The sequence below is a fragment of the Mauremys reevesii genome, linkage group 2, assembly GCF_016161935.1.
Source record: "Mauremys reevesii isolate NIE-2019 linkage group 2, ASM1616193v1, whole genome shotgun sequence".
NCBI classification, from domain to species: domain Eukaryota; kingdom Metazoa; phylum Chordata; order Testudines; family Geoemydidae; genus Mauremys; species Mauremys reevesii.
In genome coordinates, this window is record NC_052624.1 from 48334383 (window position 1) to 48351466 (window position 17084).

Below are 17084 nucleotides of genomic sequence, written 5' to 3' on the forward strand. Positions count from 1 at the left end.
TGCACAATTTACTGAGAGTAGCATCTTATGTGGATAGAGCTTATTTTGTGGGAAGAACGCCGCTCTCTTCAAATCTGAACTTTTTAAAGTGTAGAAAAGTGACTAAAAATTGCATTGTGGGGAGATGCCAATGACTTCCCTTGCAAATATATTGAGTTTACAAATACAGATGTTATTCGAATTGCACACTGCACTCTTTTCTCTTTGCACATCACCAATAATAAAAGAGCTAAATCCAAATTAGGCTGTCAGTGACATGTGGGCAAGCCCATTGCCATCAACAGGGAGCTGATTAGAAATCAGTAAGCTCTGCTGATGATGCTCAGGAAGAAATAGAATCTCTCTCTCTCTCAGCTGCACTGGCTTAGCACGGTCAACAAGGAAAAAAATAAAAGGAGTAAAAAGCTTATTTTTATACCCGAAGTCATCAGATAAACACTCAAACTGTACAGGCAGCAGATGTATTGAGAAAGAATGTGTTATTGTTCTGAGCAGAACCAGACTTCAATATAAGCAAGGCAATGATACGCTGCAGCAGTGCAGCTTGTTACAGTGAAAATTCATGACTGAGTAAATCCTTGCATATGAACACCTGAGTTTCAGAACCCAGACTGAATTTAAACAGCAATCACACTGCATTTAAAATGCAATTGACACGGGTTACAAAAGTAGAAACAATGAATAAATTACCAGCCTAAAGTAATCATCTAGCCTGAAATTGCCATAGCTGAGAACCCATGGAAGCTCTGATTCTCCCAGATGTTGCTTCCTATTTCAAGGGAGAAGGAATCTCCTTCAATTGTGGCCCAAAGTTTTTACCCTTACATGGCTACCTGAGATCATCCCTCTCTTAGGGATGAATAACAAAACTCTTCCAGCCCCTAATATTATATACGGCAATACAGACCAGTAATCAAGCAGTTTGCAAACACCTAAAAGATAATAAGGTGATTAACAGTCAATATGGATGGTCAAGAACAAATAATTTCAAACCAACCTAATAGCTTTCTTTGACAGGGTAACAAGCCTTGTGGATGGGGGGGAGTGGTAGATGTGGTATATCTTGACTTCGGTAAGGCCTCAGATACTGACTCACATGACCTTCTCATAAACCAGGGATCAGCAACCTTTGGCATACAGCCCGCCAGGCACCCTGGCAGGGCAGGCCTATTTGTTTACCTGCTGCGTCCACAGGTTCGGCCAATCGTGGCTCCCACAGGCCAATGGGGGTGGTGGGAAGCAGTGCAGGCCAAGAGATGTGCTGGCGGCCGCTGCCCACCACCGCCATTGGCCTGGAGCGGTGAACCACGGCCAGTGGGAGCCGCGATCAGCCAAAACTGCAGACACGCAGGTAAACAAACTGGCCCGCCCCGCCAGGGTGCTTACCCTGGCGGGCCGCATGCCAAAGGTTGCCGATCCCTGTCATAAACAAACTAGGAAAATACAATCTAGATGGAGCTACTATCAGATGGGTGCAAAACTGGTTAGAAAACTGTTCTCAGAAAGTAGTTATCAGTGGCTCTCCGTCAAGCTGGAAGGGCATATTGAATGGGGTCCCGCGGGGGATCAGTTCTGGGTCTGGTCCTGTTCTATATCTTCATCAATGATTTGGATAATGGCATAGAGAGTACACTTATAAAGTTTGTGGCTGATACCTAGCAGGGAGGGGGTGCAAGTGCTTTGGAGGATAGGATTAAAATTCAAAATAATCTAACCAAACTGGAAATGGTCTGAAGTAAATAGGATGAAATTCAATTAGGACAAATGCAAAGTATTCCACTTAGGAAGGAACAATCCGCTGCACACATACAAAATGGGAAATGACTGTCTAGGAAGGAGTACCATGGAAAGGGATCAGGGAGTTGTACTGGATCACAAGCAAAGTATGCATCAGTAAAACACTACTGCAAGAAAAGCAAACATAATTCTGGGATGTATTAGCAGGAGTGTTGTAAGCAAGACACAAGTAGTAATTTTTCAGCTCTGCGCTAATTAGGCCTCAACTGGAGCATTGTGTCCAGTTCTGGGCGCCACCTTTCAGGAAAGATGTGGACAAATTGGAGAAAGTCCAGAAAAGAGCAACAAAAATGATTAAAAGGTCTAGAAAACATGACCTATGAGGGAAGATTGAAAAAATTGGGTTCGTTTAGGCTGGAGAAGAGGAGACTGACAAGGGACATAACAGCTTTCAAGTACTTCAAAAGCTGTTACAAGTAGGAGGGAGAATAATTATTCTCTTTAACCTCTGAGGATAGGACAAAAAGCAATGGGCTTAAGATTGCAGCAAGGAGAGGTTTAGTCTGGACATTAGGAAAAACTTCCTAACTGTCAGGGTGGTTAAGCACTGGAATAAATTGCCTAGGGAAGCTGTGGAATCTCCATTATTGGAGGTTTTTAAGAGTAGGTTAGACAAACACTTCTCAGGGATGGTCTAGATAATATTTAGGCCTTCCGTGAGCACCATGGACTGGACTAGAAGACCTCTCGAGGTCCCTTCTAGTCATATGATTCTATCATTCTACTGTGGCTCCCTCCCTCCCCCAGCTCATGTTTGGTGGGAGGCTCCTCCACCTAACTTTGTTTCTAAAACACACACACACACACAAAAACCCTAAACAAACAATTTGCTCCAGCAATTCAGCCCTGGAGCTACCCATGTCAGTGGAGCTACTCAAGCAATGTTATTACAGCCCAAATACAGTAATATCAACTGGTAAGGAGGAGAGGAAGGAAAGAGAAATGAAGCTGTTTATTTACATACCCTCCGAACTTCCAAGCAGATTATGTGCGGTCATCTTTTCCTTACTGACTATACTGACCTTCTCTAAATTGCTCAGCCAGGAGCACAGCCAGCATAAATGGTCTTCTGAGGCTTATGCATCCCAGACCACCATGCACATAGAGAGCTGAAGAGAGCGCACAGTCATGTAATAATGTGGTACATTTCATTAGATCTACTATGAAGTTACAACAAGTTGTACAGGAATTTCTGTTATTGTCCCCAAAGCCAAAACATACTAATCCCAATCCCAATTCTATTAATTTGGGTCAGTATATCTGTTTTTGATTTCTAAATATATTAATGCATCTGATTCAACAGTATTGTGATAAAAAATCCTATTGCATATCAAATGAAATCTATATCAAAAGCTACCAAGCTAAATATAAAAAATGTCTGTTGATAACCACATCATATTCATGGTTCTACTCTCATCACTATTATCTCCCTCCTTTACTTTCCCCATGTGTCTAACGCCACAACAACAACAACAAAATCTGCAGGGTATTAGATTTCCCCCAATTGACTGACATTTATGGACTTAGGCAGCAATCTTCTCTGTGTGGTGTTTCGATCTATGTTGCACTAAAATTGATTAGCACTGTAAGACAAGTGTGCAGCAGATTGCTAGGCTAATCAAGGTAAACCTAACCATACACTCACATGAAATGAAAGATTCCTTCTACTGCAAAAGTCAGTTCACATTTCAACATATAAATAAGTCAATCACTAACATGTCAAAAATACAGCACCAAATTATTTGCCAGGGTAGTTTTATTTTATGTTTGAAGTTCTGTGAAAAATTCAGTCCAAATTCTTGCTTCCAAGCTTAGGTTCAAGTCTCCAGACTATACTGGAGAGAGGGGGGAAACCATCTCAACGGTTTATCATAGAAATGAAAAGGATCAACAGTTTCAAGTGGTAAAGGAAAAAAGGTTTCTCGTTCCTCCAATCCAATATATTTTAGAAACAACTCAGCAAATCAGGTATCATCTGATTACTAGTCTGAATTTAAGAAATTGAAGGGACATCATTCAGGTTAGTAGTCACAATATTTAATTTATTTCTGTTTATTTTCAAAGTTTATATAGTTCTCTAAGTGTGTGTTTGTATGCACCCCCCATTCTCAAACACTTTCTTTCTAAAGAGAAAAAAATGCCAGCAGCCCACTCCTTATGAGCAATTTTATCCTACCACACACACTAGTTTTTGTGTAGGCCGGAGTAACATTTTTGGTAAAGAACGTGATTTCAGTCATATACTTCTACATTTTACAATACTGTAACTAGTATGAAATTATTTCAAAATGTTACAGAAAATGCATTGGCAGTGTTCGTTTAAGTACTTTAACAAAGCTTCAGTTTAAATTGTTTTATTACAATGCAATTCAAGATAAAGTACTCATAAGGGCAGATTCATCTCCCTGCAAATGACTGAGATGTACAGATACTTTCCAGAACAGACTTGCATCAGAAAAATGTATCTTTACTTTTTTAGTGACTGCAGGCATCTCACCACCTCTATCACTGGCTCTGAAGACTAACCAGTAACCCCTAGACAACATGGCATTATTATATAATAGTTATAGTATGGCCCAGAGGCCCTAATCAAGATCAAGGTTTGGTGCTGTGCATTAGAATTTTGAACACACACCTCAGCATTGTAAACCCATTCAATAGTCACACAAGCAGCAATTGAACAGATAAAAAAATACAGAATAAAATGTATATCATCTTCCAGTAACTACAAAGTCACATATCTCCTTGGACAACATGGATAAATAAAATAGATATGTGCCTGAATACTTGTCAGAAACTTGTCAGAAGACACATTTTTAGCATTCAGGGATGTAAGCTTCTCTATGTTAAAGATGTTCTTCCTGTATGTACTGTATTTTCAGTATATAAAAAAAAAAAAGAGCTCCTCCTCTAACTTCCAAGGATGGAAAGCTGCACAGAAAAAAGAATTTGTATTTCTTAATATAATAGGTGCTAGATATGTCTTCAACAAAAATTGGACATGATTGAGCTAAACAAAACTGCAGGTTCTAATAGCAGGTTTCCAAAGAGTTGTACAGGAAGTGAGGCTACCCATTAGTGTGGTCTTATGGGGACTCTGTCAAAATGAAAAATAAACGAATTACAAAAGTTACTTAAAAGCCATTTCAGTTACTATCCATGCCCCTCAGTATCCCCTGCTAATATCTATGGGTTTACATCTTCCTATTTTTAAAAAATGGACTTCTCTCTTCTCATTGCTGTGTAAAAAATACTACAGGGTGGGAAAAGGGAATGGACTTATAACAATAGGGATATATTACCGACCACCTGACCAGGATGGTGATAGTGACTATGAAATGCTCAGAGAGAGACTATTAAAATAAAAAACTCAATAATAATGGGGGATTTCAACCATCCCCATATTGACTGGATACATGTCACCTCAGGACAGGATGCAGAGATAAAGTTTTTTGACACCTTAAATGACTGCTTCTTGGAGCAGCTAGTCCTGGAACACACAAGCGGAGAGGCAATTCTTGCTTTAGTCCTAAGTGGCGCACAGGATCTGGTCCAAGAGGTGAATATAGCTGGACCTCTTATTAATAGTGACCATAATAAAATTAAATTTAACATCCCTGTGGTGGGGAAAACACCACAGTAGCCCAACACGTAGCATTTAATTTCAGAAAGGAGAACGACACAAAAATGAGGAAGTTAGTTAAACAGAAATTAAAAGGTATAGCGCCAAAAGTGAAATCCCTTTAAGCTGCATGGAAACTTTTTAAAAACACCATAATAGAGGCTCAACTTAAATGTATACCTAAATTAAAAAACAGAGAACCAAAAAAGTGCCACTGTGGCTCAACAACAAAGTAAAAGAAGCAAAAAGGTATCCTTTAAACAGTGGAAGTTAAATCCTAGTGAAGAAAATAGAAAGGAGCATAAACTCTGGCAAGTGAAGTGTAAAAATATAATTAGGAAGGCCAAAAAAAGAATTTGAAGAACAGCTAGCCAAAGAATCAAAAAGTAATAGCAAAAAAAATGTTTAAGTACATCAGAAGTAGGAAGCCTGCTAAACAACCAGTGGGGCCCCTGGACGATCAAGACGCTAAAGGAGCACTCCAGGATGATAAGGCCATTGTGGAGAAACTAAATGAATTCTTTGCATCGGTCTTCATGGCTGAGGATGTGAAGGAGATTCCCAAACCTGAGCCATTCTTGTTAGGTGACAGATCTGAGGAACTGTCCCAGATTGAGGTGTTGTTAGAGGAGGTTTTGGAACAAATTGATAAACTAAACACTAATAAGTCACCAGGACCAGATGGTATTGACCCAAGAGTTCTGAAGAAACTCCAATGTGAGCTTGCAGAACTACTAACTGTAGTCTGTAACCTATCATTTAAATCAGTTTCTGTACCAAATGACTGGAGGATAGCTAATGTGACACCAATTTTTTAAAAGGGCTCCAAAAGTGATCCTGGCAATTACACGCCAATAAGCCTGACTTCAGTACCAGGCAAACTGACTGAAACTACAGTTAAAAAAAAAAAATTGTCAGACATATAGATGAACATAATTTGTTGGGGAAGAGTCAACATGGTTTATGTAAAGGGAAATCGTGCCTCACTAATCTACTAGAATTCTCTGAGGGAATCAACAAGCATGTCGAAAAGGAAGATCCAGTGGATATAGGGTACTTAGATTTTCCGAAAGCCTTTGACAAGGTCCCTCACCAAAGGCTCTTAAACAAAGTAAGCAGTCATGGGATAAGAATAGGGTGAGCAGACATCCTGTTTTTAAAGGGACAGTCCTGTATTTAAGCCTTCTTCCGGGTGTCCTGACTTTTTGTTATATACGGGAAAATTGTCCCGTATTTTCTGTGATCACAACACAGAGCCGGCAGCGGGGGACAGCAGGCGGCCATGCCCTCCCTCCTCTCTCTCGCCCTAGCGCACGTCCATGCCAGAGTCTCCGTTGCTGCCTCCTTCAGCAGTAGCAGCATTGGCAGCGGTAGCAGCGCCAGAGATGAGCAGCAAGAACATGCCTAGGAGTAGCCCTGGCTCCGTCGTTCCCACTGCTGCTCATGCCCCACTGTCCAGGAATCACCCTCGCCGCACTCAGCTCCCACCTTACAAGGGTGAGTAGCCGGGGCAGGGCGTGCCCCCACTTCTCCTCCATGCACGTGCTGTGCCCCCAATCCAGCACCTGGGGTAGCCCATGGGGATGGGGGGCCCTGCTCAGCCCTGGCAGGAGGATCCCTGCTCCCCTGGGCGGAGGGGCTCTGCTGGCCCCCTGGCTAGGGTAGCAGGCTGCAAGCAGCGTTTCACCTCGCTGTCGACCCCCCCTACACATGGGACCCACTGGGGCATGAAGGAACATGACGGGGGGGAGAGGCAGTGCCAGCCCTGCACTGGAGAGAGGGCCAGGGAGAGTGGCTCGGGCAGCCCTGCGTGCAGGTATGCGGAGGGGGGGAGGAATTTGGACCATCAACCACTGGTGGGCATGTGGCAGGGGGGTTTGGATCACCAGCCCTGCACGTGGGTGGTGGGGGAGCTCAGAGGACCAGCCCCATGCGCGGAGAAGGTGGGGGTCGGATCAGCTCTCCACCCAGGCAGGAAGGGGGCCGCGGGGGGAATCGCAGGCAGGCAGCAGCGGGGGGGGGGGGGGAGTTTCGGGGGACTAGCCCTGCAAACGGGCAAGAGGCAAGGTGGTTCAGACAGGATGTGGGGGGGGTCATAGGTGGGGTGTTTTGTGCCGGCCCGGGGTGCCATTGGGGAGGAGGACCTCAAGCTGGCCCCGCATAGGTGGAAGGGCTCAGGTTGGCTCAAGCACGTGGAGTGGCAAGGGTGGTCTCCGGCACCCCCGTGCATGAAAAGGCTGGGAAACCTCAGGGAGGGTTTAGGCTGGCCCTGCACAGGGGAAGTGGGGGTGGAATGGTGTTTCGGGCCAGCCCGTGGGTGTCCTGTTTTCCCTTTGGAAAAATATGGTCATCCTAGATAAGAGGGAAGGTCCTCTCATGGATAAACGATAAATGCAAAGTAATGCACTTTGGAAAAAAATAATCCCAGCTATACATATAAAATGATGGGGTCTAAATTAGCTGTTACCACTCAAGAAAGAGATCTTGGAGTTATAATGGATAATTCTCTGAAAACCTCCATTCAATGTGCAGCGGCAGTCGAAAAAGTAAACAGAATATTGGGAACCATTAAGAAAGGGATAGATAATAAGACAGAAAATATAATATTGCCTCTATATAAATCTATGGTATGCCCAAATCTTGAATACTGTGTGCAGATGTGGTTGTCCCATCTCAAAAAAAGAATTGGAAAAGATTCAGACAAGGGCAACAAAAATGATTAGGGTTAGGGAGCAGCTTCTGTATGAGGAGAGATTAAAAAGACTGGGACTTTTCAGCTTAGAAAAGAGATGACTAAGGGGGGATATGATAGAGATCTATAAAAACAAGACTGATGCGGAGAAAGTAAATAAGGAAGTGTTATTTACTCCTCATAAAAGAAGAACTGGGGTCTCCAAATGAAATTAATAGTCAGCAGGTTTAAAAAACAAACAAAAGAAAGTATTTCTACACACAATGCACAGTCAACCTGTGGAGCTCCTTGGCCTTCACAACATCCTCTGGCAAAACTATAACAGAGTTCAACAAAGAACTAGATAAATTCATGGAGGATAGGTCCATCAGTGGCTTTTAGCCAGGATGGGCAGCGATGATGTCCCTAACCTCTGTTTGCCAGAAGCTGGGAATGAGCGACAGGGAATGGATCACTTGATGATTACCTGTTTTGTTCATTCCCTCTGGGGCACCTGACATTGGCCACAGTCGGAAGACAGGATACTGGGCTAGATGGACCTTTGGTGTGACCCAGTATGGCCGTTCTTATAACTTATGGCATGTCTATACTACAATCTTAAGTCGGCATAGGTTAGGTCGATTTACAGCCACTGCAATATTTACTGCGGTGGCTTATGTCCACACTACTCTCTTTCTGTTGGTGGTGCCTTATGTCAATCTAACTGTGTAGTGTAGACCAGGACTTCGACATTAATCCTGTAATGAGTTCCATGCAAAAGGATCTATTGCTGAATAGTGCCTTAGAAGGGGTTTCATGTGAGTAGCCCATGGCTTCAATGGGACTACTCATGTGAGTAAGCATTATACCCAGCTGTACGTGTTTGCAGGATTAGGCCCCAAACTTACTACATAAAGGAAAATCACTTAACACAAAGTGCTGTCAAATGCACAGAGTGGAAAATATGATATTATGGGGAAAAAATTGGGTTTGTTTTTCAACCTATTTCAGTTAGTCATCTCTGATGTTAGTTCTAACAGTGATAAAGTAAGAAATTGTCAAAATTGTGACTTAAATTTATCAGATACTTAATGGTCTCATAAAAAGTCAAGATGCAAATAACTGAAAAGTAGCAAGAAGCAAACTTTTTCTTTAGTCTATATTATATTTTTGAAGAGATACAGAGAGCAGTTACAGGCATAGGTCCTGATCCAACAAGTGACTGCACACAATCACACTGCTGCATCTGTGCAAAGCCCCACTGACTTCAGTGAGGCTCGATGCAACCACAGTAGCATCCTCACTTACAGTCACTTGAAGGATCAGGGCCTCAGGTCCCAAACCTGCATGGAACCCCACTGAATCCACCCAGCAGGTACTGCTTGCAGGATTAGGAGCCTTGTTTTTACATCTGTTGTGCAGAAAATACTCAAATTGTTTTATAGAGCATATGGAAGGAGCACCTGAAAAGAAATAATTTGAATTAAATGATGCCAAAATGAATTTGAGGAACTCAGCTCCTGGAAGGTCTCTGAATATATTAATCTGTGAAAAATAAGGGAAATGCAGAGCTTAGCATTCATATTTTAATTTCATATTTAGGATTTGTTTGGTTTTTTTTAAATGACAGGTATTGTTATATCAGCTTCAATAGCAAGCAGTCTGAAAATACAGTAAAAATAAAACTAGCTTAAAAGACGTATCAGAAGTATACACCAGATTTGTTTCTTTTTTGTTACAATATATTAATGTAACTTGGATAAGACTCTCAAAGACTGTTAACTTTATTTAAATTCACATCAGTTAACAGCGTAAGATATTTGTTACCTCATTAAATCTGAGGTCAGTTATCAATTAATTCTGACAGGCCCCAAATCTGCAAAGATTTATTCATGTGCATAACTTTAGTGGGAGGATGCATGTTCTTAAACACTTGACAGAATAAGTTAGTTGAGCTACATCACTTTTGTTATCATATGTTAAACAACAAACATCAAGTAAACATACACACAAACTGAATGCACATTTAGCACAATGCATACACAAGAGCAGAGTATTATAAAAGGCGAGATAACTAACATGATAGTTAAGGCTCTTTCCCTGCAACAACAGGACAAGTCTCAATGCAGAGGCAGTAATCTGCCAACATTCTACCAATTATAAGGTTGAAGCCTAAATAGCATGTTTTTCCATTCTAAATCCCAATTTTTAGATGCTTTCTGAAACATTCACTTTCGCATTGAAATTATTCAGACTTGGACTCTGCTCAAGTGTGATTTGTACAAAAAACATTCAAACACAGGTTAGCTGTTTTGGAGTGCAAAATAAGAAAAATACACCTTTCCCATTATAGATAAAATCTTGCAACCGTATGAGGAACAGCAGCAGTGCCAAAATGACAGGTTGATAGAAAGTTAAAATGTGGCATGGAAACAGCCCTCATTGAGAAATGCCTTAGAACTTCCTAATTAAATTGGTTTTAATTTGACAGGGTCATGTGTCCTTCGAAATAAAAAGAAGGCACTTTGTTAATAGTATTGCACATGTTCACTTTGTAGCAACATTTGGAGCAAAGGAAGGTTGAACTCACTGAACACAGGTGACTAATTTAACAGTGCTTTAAAAAAAAATAGAAAGGTGTGTGATGGGGAGTTCTCTGGCTAAACTGTTCCACATTATGCAACTTTTTCTCCAGGAAATTCCACCCAAAAAGAAAATACTAAGGTTACACAATACTCAGAAGGTAAGAAATAATGTATACCACCATATATGCCCTGTGCATGAACTACAATAAAGACTTTACATAACCACCTCATTCTCTGAAGACTGTGCTATGTAACTACACCTCTATCCCGCTATAACGCGGTCGTGGGGAGCCAAAAATCCCTACCGCGTTACAGCTGAAACCCTGTTATATCGGGGTAGGGGCGGCAGGGCTTGGGCGGTGCTTTAAAGAGCTCTGGGCTCCCCGCAGCGGTCGGAGCCCAGAGCTCTTTAAAGCGCCGCCCAAGCCCTGCTGCTACCGCGCTACATACAAACCAACATTATATCGGGTCGCGTTATAGTGGGGTAGAGGTGTATTATGCTAATTTAGCTACAAACTTTAGGGTAATATATATTCCAGCAAATGTTCACTATTACCTTATCCTTTTTTACATCTCTAGTGCAAAAACATTTTTCTATGTTGTTTTTTTATTAAAACACTTCCATGGACTCAGATTACATACAGTAATATACAATAAAGAATGTTAAAATGTATAAAAATTGTGTCATACTATGTAATATAAACTATATAGTAGTACACATTTAAGGTTGCACATGCAACCTCATACTCTGTCATTTCTTAATATCTGAGTGTTTAACTATGCAGCCTTAGCAGTCTTTCAACATGTATTTTATTTTTGGATAGATTGAGTTTTTAAAGGCTTCTTACAATGTCAGCGTTTGAGACCTAGCAAATGGGGAACAATTAAGTTAGATTCCAAGGGATTCATAAGTCTGAGGGGCTGCAATAAAAAAAAAAAAAAAAAAAATCAAGAAAAGCAGTCATGCAGGACACTGGCAAAGAAAAGGACTTTGTAGAAAAAGTTGTTCAACTCACCAGTCCATTGTTTGGCTGAGGTTAAAAAGACAAACATTACTAAGATGAATCAGTGAGGAATCAGAACACAAACCAAGGCCTGATCCTACAAACACATGACTTTAGTCTCAAGGAGTGTATGTGATAAAGTTGCTCATGTATGTGCTTGAAGGACTGGAGCGCAGGTGTATTGCTTAGAGATATGCCACTGACTTTGATAGGACCAGGAATCCATCCTATTTGTTTAACTCTGGCAACTTCAACCTACAAAGATGAAAACTTCAAAGTCTCACAATGCAGCTTAAATATTAAACTAGAGCTGGCAAGCGATTAAAAAAATTAATCGTGGTTAATAATGCTGTTAAACAGCAATAGAATACTATTTATTTAAATATCTTTGGATGTTTTCTACATTTTCAAATATATTGATTTCAATTACAACACAGAATACAAAGTGTACAGTGCTCACTTTATTTTTTTTATTACAAATATTTGCACTGTATAAAGATAAAGGAAATAGTATTTTCATTTCATGTAATACAAGTACTGTAAAGTAATCTCTTCATCATGAATGTTGAACTTACAAATGTAGAATTCTGTACAAAAAAAACCTGCATTCAAAAATAAAATAATGTAAAACTTTAGAGCCTACAAGTTCACTCAGTCCTACTTCAGCCAATGGTTCAGACAAACAAGTTTGGTTACAATTTGCAGGAGATAATGCTGCCCATTTCTTGCTTGCAATGTCACCTGAAAATGAGAACAGGCGTTCACAAAGCACTGTTATAGCCGGCATCGCACGATATTTACGTGCCAGATGCACTAAAGATTCATGTCCCTTCATGCTTCAACCACCATTTCAGAGGACATGCGTCCATGCTGATGATGGATTCTGCTCGATAACAATCCAAAGCAGAGCTGACCAACGCATGTTCATTTTCATCATCTGAGTCAGATGCCACCACAGAAGACTGATTTTCTATTTTGGTGGTTCGGGTTCTGTAGTTTCCGCATCAGAGTGTTGCTCTTTTAAGTCTTCCGAAAGCATACTCCACAACTCGTTTCTCTCAGATTTTGGACAGCACTTCAGATTCTTAAACCTTGGGTCGAGTGCTGTAGCTATTTTTAGAAAACTTACATTGGTACCTTCTTTGCGTTTTGTCAAATCTGCTGTGAAAGTGTTCTTAAAATGAACATGTGCTGGGTCATCATCCAAGACTGCTATAACATGAAATATATGGCAGAATGTGGGTAACACAGAACAGGAGACATACAATTCTCCCTCAAGGAGTTCAGTAACAAATTTAATTAATGCATTTTTTAATCAGTGTCTTCAGCATGGAAGCATGAAGGGGCAGACAAATGTTTAGCATATCTGACACGCAAATACCTTGCAATGCCGGCTACAAAGTTCCATGCAGACACCTGTTCTCACTTTCAGGTAACATTGTAAACAAGAAGCAGGCAGCAGTATCTCCAATAAATGTAAACAAACTTGCTTATCTTAGGGATTGGCTGAACAAGAAGTAGGACTGAGTGGACTTGTAGGCTCTAAAGTTTTACACTGTTTTGTTTTTGAGTGCAGTTATGTAACAAGAAAAATCTACATTTGTAAGTTACACTTTCACGATAAAGAGATTGCATTACAGTACTTGTATGAGGTGAACTAAAAAGTACTATTTCTTTTGTTTATCATTTTTACAGTGCAAATATTTGTAATAAAAAATATAAAGTGAGCACTGTACACTTTGTATTCTGTGTTGTAATAGAAATCAATATATTTGAAAATGTAGAAAAACATCAAAAAATATTTTATAAATTTGGTATTCTTTTGTTTAACAGTGCAATTAATCAGAATTTTTTAATCATGATTAATTTTTGAGTTAATCGTGTGAGTTAATTGCGATTAATTGATAGCCCTATATTAAACTAACTCAGCAACTCACAAATTCATAAGAAGTTATTATTTTGCTTGAATCTCTCAGGATACATCTAATATTTCAGCCATTAGCCTTTTTCAGAGGTTATCTAAAGAACGTAAACCCTGCAGGCAGGCACTATGCCTGTCTACAATATACCAGGGACATTTATGACACCATTTAAATAACAAGAAGAAATTAGATGTCTTTCAGCCAAACCTGAAGTTATTTAAAATTGCACTATATATAGCCTCACCTGTTCAATATATTTAAATATACTGGATGTTTAGATTATACTTTTCCAGTGTTTTCTCAAAGGGCTATGGTCACCTACCCCCTATGAAATTAAATTGAAAGCAAAATATATTGCTCAACAATATATCTACTCGGTTTACCTAATATGATTACTTCTATGACAAGTTAGGATATATTATGCCCTAGACAGAGCACTATGTAACCAGAAGGCTTCTAGATTAAAAAAATCTTTGCTATGTGATGCAAAGGACACCTAGGTTAATCTTAATCTCAGTGAATAGGAGACTTTGAAAAGTCTTTAATAATACAAAGACTGGTAAGGGGGAACTTGATAAACTGGTTATATTGGTGAGAGACAGAAACAAAGCTAGATAAAACCGACTAAAAGTCATGAATGATAAATAAAAATTCAGAGAGGATAGTTTCAACTCAGAAAGCACATCACATACATTATCTTGCTCATTAAAACAGGTAGTATGAAGTTGGAGACCAACCAGCCTAACTTTAATGAGAGCTATTGAGTAGCACATTGAACAGAGTGATTCTGTGATTAACTTTATTGAAATACGTTTCTTCAGCAGATTGTACTTGTATAGGCCAGATTTTCTTTGGTGGCGGGGGTGGTTTGGGGTTTTTTGGCACTGACATTTGTTTATTTTCTTATGTTCTCTCACAGAAGTTTGGCCACTGATTTCAATGGAAGCAGGACCAGGCCCCAAATCTTTAGGAAATGTTGACTTGGTTGCATTGACTAGGAATATCTAGTCAATTATTCCTTCTTACATAGCAACGATAATGAACAAGAGCTGTTTATAGATAAGAAAGACTAAAGAGCATCACAACACTGACCCATATGTCAAATGAATGTGTCTTCATTGGAGGGACACCTATATAAGATATGGCCCAAACCTTGAGGGGAGGGACTGTTAAATAAAAAATAAATTAAAAAAAGCACCTATGAAGAATGGCAATATTCCCATGAATTTTGTTTTTATGTCTAATAAAAACCACATAGCCACTTGCTATGGGTTTTCCAAGCCCAACCTCATACTAGTGAAAGAGAATCTGAAAGTCATAGTAGAAACCGCAACTAAATTGACTAGCTGGTGTTCATCATCCAAACAGATGAAAGTAAAAGAAAAAGTTCAGAGATTATTATGTTAAGGACTGATGCTACCTACAGTAGGAAGTGTTTGTAGTATTTGTTGTCAAGAGTGGTCCTATTTCCTGAGATTATTCACAGTAGTAAGCATTACACCATGTACTGAGAGTGTTTGCAAGCTTATACAGGGGTGCTGGAACAATTTTTATAGCAGGAGTGCTGATGATGGAAACATGTATTTGGTGTTTTTTATTATTACTCCAAGCCAGCATCCCTAGTTCTAGCACCACTGCATGTACAGATTAATCATTTTGTATTTGGAGAATCTGATGTATAATTTGTAACATGGGAAAAGATCTCTTTTAAATATATGGGTTTGATTTTTTTAAACCCTGACACCGTCCCTTTAAATTACTCACCCTTGTGCTTGACAGACACCCATTGTGAGGCCACTATCTAAATTTGGATTGGGAAAGGAATCAGGTGACTAATCGATGAAGGCAAAAGCAAAGTCCTTTCAGGCTCCATCAGATCTGACCCGTGTCGGAGTCTAAGATCCCCGACTGCAGAAGTGCTGCAATAGGGGCAATACTGTTGCCCTATGTGTATTCCCCAGCCACACGTGAATGTGCAGTGCCATAACTGTGCAGAGCCTAACGGGGCGCGCTCCCTCCCCCGCGCAGCTCCCAAGCAAGAGGATGCAGGTGGGAAGGCCCCTTGAACGCCCCTCACGCAGGGGCCAGGCACCAGCGCGGCTAAAGCCAAATCCCCTAGGCACGGGGCGCAGGCCCCGCAGAGAGCCCTGGACCCCGCTCGCAACCCGCACCCCCTGCAGCGCCTGCCCGCAGCGCCAGGGGCCCGCCCCCACCCAAGGGGGACGCTGCAGGGGCAGGCGGGGGAGACTCACTCCAGCAAAGTTTCACCCAGGGCAGCCCGGCCGCAGCAGCGGCTCCCGACTCACCTTGGCAGCCATGCTTCGTCCCGCGCAGCCGGCCCCTTCCCGTCCCAGCGCGGCAGGCACCGCCCCGCCTGCGCACCAGGCCGCCCGCCGCCGCCAGCTCATTGGCTGCGGCCGGGCCCCGGGGCCCAGCCGGCGCGCGCGTGATCCGCCGCGCTCCTCGTGCCCGGCTTGAGCAAGGGGCGCACGTGACTCCGCGCTGCGCTGTCCAGCGGCAAGGGGCGGCCGGGGAACGGCGCGGGGGGGAGGTGACGTGCCTCAGGGACAGCCCGTCAGATGCACCTGGGCAGACAGCAGCGTGGGGCTTTGCAGAGGAGAGTGGCAAGCCGCCCCTTGCTGCATGTGCATGCCCTGCCTGCGGGTGGGTTGTGAAAGAGCCACAGTGAACAAGAGTGACTCTGTAAAATGGAGACACAACCACTCCCCTTCTTTTTGAGGCTACAGACTAACACAGCAGCTACTCTGAAATCTGTAAAATGGGATTCCAGGGACCAATCAGTTGCACACATACAAAATGGGACATGACTACCTAGGAGTAGAAAGGAGTACTGTGGACAGGGATCTGGGGGTCAGAGTAGACAACAAGCTAAGTATGTGTCAACAGTAAAACATTGTTGCAAAAAAAGCAAACATCCTTCTGGGATGTATTAGCAGAAGTCTTGTGAGCAAGACATGAGAAGTAATTCTTCCGCTCTACTCTGCGCTGATTAGGCCTCAGCTGGAGTATTGTGTCCAGTTCTGGGCGCCACATTTCAGGAAAGAAGTGGACAAATTGGAGAAAGTCTGGAGAAGAGCAACAAAAATGATTAAAGGTCTAGAAAACATGTCCTCTGAGATAAGATTGAAAAAATTGGGTTTGTTTAGTCTGGAGAAGAGAAGACAGAGAGGGAATATGATAACAGTTTTCAAGTACATAAAAAGCTAGGACAAGAAGCAATGGTCTTAAATCGCAGCAAAGGAAGTTTAGATTGGACATTAGGAAAACCTTCTAACTGTCAGAGTGATTAAGCACTGGCATAAATTGCCTAGGGAGGTTGTGGAATCTCCATGACTGGGGATTTTTACAAGCAGGTTGGACAAACACCTGTCAGGGATGGTCTGGATAATACATAGTCCTGCCTTGAGTGCAGGGGACTGGATTAGATGACCTCTCGAGGTCCCTTCCAGTTCTATGATTCTA

The 17084-nt window shown here is 41.6% G+C and overlaps 1 protein-coding gene across 3 annotated transcripts in view; it reads right to left on the bottom strand.

Annotated features, from left to right (window-relative positions):
* Window positions 1-16055, bottom strand: part of SLC25A13 (solute carrier family 25 member 13) — a 133091-nt gene extending 117036 nt beyond the window's left edge. For 2 of the 3 annotated variants that reach the window (XM_039522376.1, XM_039522374.1), the window contains exon 1: window positions 15908-16055. Coding sequence is in view for 2 of the 3 variants with exons in the window: in XM_039522374.1 (XP_039378308.1) it covers window positions 15908-16009 (102 nt within the window). In the remaining variant the exon portion in view is untranslated. Of the gene's footprint in view, window positions 1-11691; window positions 11707-15907 lie in introns of all 3 variants that reach the window. The other variant, XM_039522373.1, reaches the window with a different exon arrangement.
* Window positions 16056-17084: the final 1029 nt, after the last annotated feature.